The sequence below is a fragment of the Rhinopithecus bieti genome, unplaced genomic scaffold, assembly GCF_001698545.2.
Source record: "Rhinopithecus bieti isolate Rb0 unplaced genomic scaffold, ASM169854v2 scaffold_7888, whole genome shotgun sequence".
NCBI classification, from domain to species: Eukaryota; Metazoa; Chordata; class Mammalia; order Primates; family Cercopithecidae; genus Rhinopithecus; species Rhinopithecus bieti.
The window spans coordinates 1,794,848-1,800,847 of NW_016805944.1; the positions used below are offsets into that span (position 1 = coordinate 1,794,848).

General features: G+C 49.4%; 1 protein-coding gene across 1 annotated transcript in view; it reads right to left on the bottom strand.

Annotated features, from left to right (window-relative positions):
- Nucleotides 1–6,000, bottom strand: part of MARK4 (microtubule affinity regulating kinase 4) — a 56,563-nt gene that overhangs the window by 44,249 nt on the left and 6,314 nt on the right. The window contains 2 exon segments of the mRNA XM_017874278.1: nt 38–91; nt 3,773–3,973. Coding sequence (XP_017729767.1) covers nt 38–91; nt 3,773–3,973 — 255 coding nt within the window.

Here is a 6,000-nt window from a genome sequence, read left to right on the forward strand (position 1 = left end):
GCCTGGCTCCTGCTCTCCCCCATCTTCCCAGCCTCACCTTCTGCAGGCTGCTGGGATTCAGCTGGGTTTTGTCGATGATCTTGATGGCAACCTAGAGGGGGAGGAAAGGAGGAGGGAAGGTCAAAGTACCACAGGCCCCACTGGGCGTGGTGGCTCAGGCCTGTAATCCCAGCATTTTTGGGAGGACCAAGGTGGGAGTATCACTTAAGGACAGGAGTTCGAGACCAGTCTGGTCAACGTGATGAAACCCTGTCTCTCCTAAAAACACAAAAATTAGTCAGGTGTGGTAGCGGGCGCCTGTAATCCCAGCTACTTGGGAGGCTGAGGTGGGAAAATCACTTGAGCCTGGGAGGTGGACGATGCAGTGAGCCAAGATGGCGCCACTGCACTCCAGCCTGGCCCAGCTCAGATCACCCTAGGATATCCTTCCCTTGCCCCTCTCCCAGAAGAGCCCTCACTCTGGGCCATACCCAGTGGATGGGGAACTTGGGGACTCAGGGCCTTTGCACAAGCTGTCCTCACTGTCTCCACTGCCACCCTCACTTCTGCAGAGAAATATCCTTATTCCACAGCAGGGCCTGCTCCAGAGCTGCCTGAGGGGATGTGGGCATGGCCAAGACCTTGAGGGGATCCCTTTGTGAGGGCACCGCAGATCACTCGCCTATCACATCTTTGTTTTGAACAAACGGACAGTAGAATAAATAACAACTGGCTAACATGTACTAAGTCCTCACTCTACCAGGCCTATGTGCTTTACAAATGAGAACTCTTAATCCTCACAACAACCTGTGAGGTAAGTGCTAGGATTATCCCTCCCATTCCCCACACCCACCCCCCCACTTTTGTTTTTTTTGGAGGCAGAGTCTCACTCTGTTGCCCAGGCTGGAGTACGGTGGTGTCATTATAGCTCACTGCAACCTTGACCTCCTAGGCTCAAGCGATCCTCCCACCTCAGCCTCCTAAGTAGCTGGGACCACAGGCACACGCCACCAACACTTGGCTAACAGGATTATCCTCATTTTACCAACAGGGAAACTGAGGCACAGAGCTGTTGAGTCACTTGGCCAAAGTTACATGGCTAGTAAACTGTAGCAAGTTGTGGGCCAGATTTAAATTTACACAGCCCGATGGAATCTACCTCTCAAACACAACTTTTAAAACAGCTTTGAGATACACCATGGGAAGGAAATCAGAACGTCATTGAACTCTCCTTATACTTCTTTTGCAGTGAAACTTTTTTTTTTTTGAGATAAGAGTTTCCCTCTTGTTGCTCAGGCTGGAGTACAATGGTGCGATCTTGGCTCACGGCAACCTCCACCTCCCGGGCTCAAGGGATTTTCCTGCCTCAGCCTCCCGAGTAGCTGGGATTCCAGGCATGCGTCACCACACACAGCTAATTTTGTATTTTTAGTAGAGACAGGGTTTCTCCATGTTGGCCAAGCTGGTCTTGAACTCCCGACCTCAGGTGATCCACCCACCTCAGCCTCCGAAAGTGCTGGGAATACAGGCGTGAACCACCTCACCCGGTCTGCAGTGAAACTTGCATTTTATTTTTAAAACAGAGATGGGGCCAGGTCCCTCTCAGAAACCCCTGGAACCAGATCCACATACAGGGAACCATGTGTTCTTCATGGAAGAGAGGGCCCCTTAGCTTCCCTCATATTCTCACGAATGGGTTTTAAAATTTTATCAAACACTTTTATGCCAGTATTGAGACGATCATATGGTTTCTCTCCTTTAATCTGAGAATGTGGTGAAGTACATGAATAAATTGTCAAAGGGAAAAGAACTTTGCATTCCTAAGACAAAGCCAGCTTCGTCATCACACAGTTTTCTTTAATTGATTTGCCAGGTTCTGTTTGTTAATATTTTGTATAAGATTTTGTACCTATGTTCACCAGATTGGTCAGTAATTTTTCTTGTCTGGTTTTGCTCTTAAGGACAAACTGGCACCTAAAAACCTATCGGGCAGTGGAAGTTCTTTCTTTAGTCTCTGGAAGAACTGGCATAAAATGTGAACATCCGGTAGAATTTGCCCGTAAGACCATCGGGCCTGGGTGTCTTTTGCGTGTATGGTGTAGACAGTGTGAGGGCAGGAGAGAGTCCATCCAAGGCAGGATAATTCATTCCAATCATTTCTCTAAAATTGAAGGAGGGGTGGGGAAATCATGAAATCACCCACCATTCTTTTTCCTCTAAGTGAGTTAGAGACCTCGTATCTAGGCCGCAAAGCCTGTGTGGGCCCTTTTTGCAATAATGTCGCCATACTCAGCACAGATGCCTGCTCTGGAAGAGGAGGTGGGGAGAGTGAGGCTGTGTGTAACTGAGAATACAACATAAATAAACCTGCTGTGTTCTCCAGATCACAGGAAGATTTCAAGGAACCAAAGTCTACCCTTAGAACAGACAGGCACCTCAGGTTTATTTAACTTGACTTTTCATTTTTAATTTATTTACTATTTATTTTTGAGATGGAGTCTTGCTCTGTCACTCAGGCTGGAGTGCAGAGGCATAATCTCAGCTCACTGCGGCCTCTGCCTCCTGGGTTCCAGTGATTCTCCTGCCTCAGCCTCCCAGGTAGTTGGGATTACAGGCACGCACCGCCGCGCCTGGCTAATTTTTGTATTTTTTTTTTTAGTAAAGATGGGGTTTTGCCATGTTGGCCAGGCTGGTCTCAAACTCCTGACCTCAGGTGATCCACCTGTCTCAGCCTCCCAAAGTGCTGGGTTTATAGGCATGAGCCACTGCACCTGGCCAATTTTTTTTTTTGTTTGTTTTTGAGACAGAGTCTCACTCTTGTTGCCCAGGCTGGAATACAGTGGCGCGATCTTGGCTCATTGAAACCTCTGCCTCTGCCTCCTGGGCTCAAGCAATTCTCCTGCCTCTGTCTCCCAAGTAGCTGAGATTACAGGGGCCTGCCATCATGCCCAGCTAATCTTTATATTTTTAGTAGAGACGGGGTTTTACCATCTTGGCCAGGCTGGTCTTGAACTCCTGACCTCAGGTGATCCACCCGTCTCGGTCTCCCAAAGTGCTGGGATTATAGGTATGCGCCACCACGCCCAGCTATTTTTTTTTATTTTTAGTAGAGACAGGGTTTCACCATGTTGGTCAGGCTGGTCTTAAACTCCTGACCTCAAGCAATCCACCTGCCTCAGCTTCCCAAAGTACTGGGATTACAGGCGTGAGCCACCGTGCCCAGCCCTCTTTTATTTTTATTTTTTGAGATAAGGTCTCACTCTGTTACCCAGGCTAGAGTGCAGTGGTGGAGGTCACACCTCACCGCCGCTTCAAACTCCTGAGCTCAAGTGATCCTCCGGCCTCAGCCTCCCAAGTAGCTGGGACCACAGGCACGTATCACTGCACCCAGCTAATTTTTAAAAAATTTTTATTTATTTTTTAGTAGAGACAAAGTCTTGCTATGTTGCCCAGTCTGGTCTCAAACTCCTGAGCTCAAGCAATCCTCCTACCTTGGCCTCTCAAAGTGCTGGGATTACAGGTGTGAGCCAACGCATCCAGCCATAGCTCAGGTTTATCTACAAAAGTTGCACGCATCCTTAGCAATGCACACATTGGACTGCCTGTGATCTGAGACCTCCCACGGGGGTGGTTCTGGGAACATCCAGGATATTGTGACCTGTCCCACAGAGAGTCGGGAACTTACCTGAGGCCGTAAAGCAAACCCAGGGCCGATCCCGACCTCTATCAACATACCCCGAAGACCTGGTCCCGCAGGAAACTGCCCCGAGCCCCACCCTGTGCCCATACTCACCTCCCGACCAGTGAGGATGTGCCGAGCCAGCTTGACTTTGGCAAAGTTGCCCTTCCCGATGGTCCTCAGCAGGCGGTAGTTGCCCACGTGGGGCTGCTCCTCGGGACAGGAGGCGATGGAGTTCCGGCAACGGGCACCCAGTGAGCGGCTGGACCAGGACGGGCCTTTGTCCGAGGAGCGGCCACTGCCCAAGGTGCCATGCTGGGCAGGGGAGATGGAGCATGAGCTATCCAATCCCACCTTCCGTGGCACCCGTAGGCTGGTTAACTTGAGGCCTGGCTACTGACCCCTTTGGGGCCCTTTTCAAACTCAGGTCACAGAGAGCCAAGCATCCTTCATCTTTCCCTACAAAAAGATGCCTCCAGGAACAACAGCTCCCGTGTCCCCCAAATCTGCAACATCCAGGACCCTAGGCATCAGACCCCTTCTTCAACCCTCACTGCAGTCTGACTACCACCAACTTCATCTTTTTTTTTTTTTTCTTGGGATGGAGTCTTGCTCTGTCACCCAGGCTGGAGTGCAGTAGCACAATCTCAGCTCACTGCAACCTCCGCCTCCTGGGCTCAAGCCATTCTCCTGCCTCAGCCTCCCGAGTAGCTGGGATTACAGGTGTGCACTATCATGCCTGGCTAATTTCTGTATTTTTAGTAGAGACGAGGTTTCACCATGTTGACTAGGCTGGTCTCAAACTCCTGACTCAAGTGATCCACCTGCCTCAGCCGTATAGATTACAGATGTGAGCCACCGCATCCAGACCCAACCTCCTTTTCTAATTACACACATACCTCAGAGATATTGCAAGTTTGGTTCCAGACCACCATAATAAAGCATATATTGCAAAAAAGTAATGCACATAAATCTTTTGGATTTCCAGTGCATATAAAAATTATGGGCCAGACAGCTGGGAGCAGTGGCTCACGCCTGTAATCCCAGCACTTTGGGAGGCCGAGGTGGGTGGATCACGAGGTCGGGAGTTCGAGACCAACCTGGCCAATATGGTGAAACCCCATCTCTACTAAAAAAATACAATAATTAGCCAGGTATGGTGGTAGACACCTGTAATCCCAGCTACTCAGGAGGCTGAGGCAGGAGAATCGCTTGAACCTAGGAGACGGAGGTTGTAGTGAGCCAAGAACACTCTACTGCACTCCAGTCTGGGTGACAGAGTGAGACTTGAGTCTTAAAAAAAAAAGTCCAGGCACGGTGGCTCACGCCTGTAATCCCAGCACTTTGGGAGGCCAAGGCAGGCGGATCATGAGGTCAGGAGATCGAGACCATCCTGGCTAACACGGTGAAACCCTGTCTCTACTAAAAATACAAAAAATTAGCCAGGCGTGGCAGCTTGCGCCTGTAGTCCCAGCTACTCAGGAGGCTGAGGCAGGAGAATGGCGTAAACCCGGAAGCCGGAGCTCACAGTGAGCCAAGATCGTACCACTGCACTCCAGCCTGGGCAACAGAGCGAGACTCTGTCTCAAAAAAAAAAAAAAAAACTTATGGGCCAGGAAGGGTGGCTCATGTCTGTAATCCCAGCACTTTGGGAGGCCAAGGCAGGTGGATCACCTGAGGTCAGGAGTTTGAGACTAGCCTGGCTAACATGCGGAAACTCCGTCTCTACTAAAAATACAAAATTTAGCCGGACATGGTGATGCACACCTGTAATCCCAGCTACTCAGGAGGCTGAGGCAGGAGAATCGCTTGAACCAGGGAGGCGGAGGTTGCAGTGAGCTGAGATTGCGCCACTGCACTCCAGTCTGGGGGACAGAGTGGGACTCCATCTCAAAAAAAAAAGAAAGAAAGAAAGAAAAAATGTGTTTACACCATACTGTAGTCTACTAAGTGTGCAATAATAGCATTACAGCTATAAAAACAATGTACATACTTTAATTTTATAATACCTTATTGCTAAAAGATGCTAACAATCATCTGAACCTTCAGTGAATCACAATAAAAAAAATCATTGACGAGGTGGGAGGATCGCTTGAAGCCAGGGAGTTTGAGACCAGCCTCGGCAATGAAGTGATATGTCCACCTCTAGCAAAACGTAAAAAAAAAGAAAACCAGCTAGGCATAGTGGCATGTGCCTATAGTCCCAGCTTCTCAGGGGGCTGAGATGGGAAGATTACTTGAGTCCCAGGAGGTCGAGGCTGCAGTGAGCTATGATTACGGCACTGCACTCCAGCCTGGGCAACAGAGCAAGACCCTGTCTCTTTAAAAAAAAAAAAAAAAAA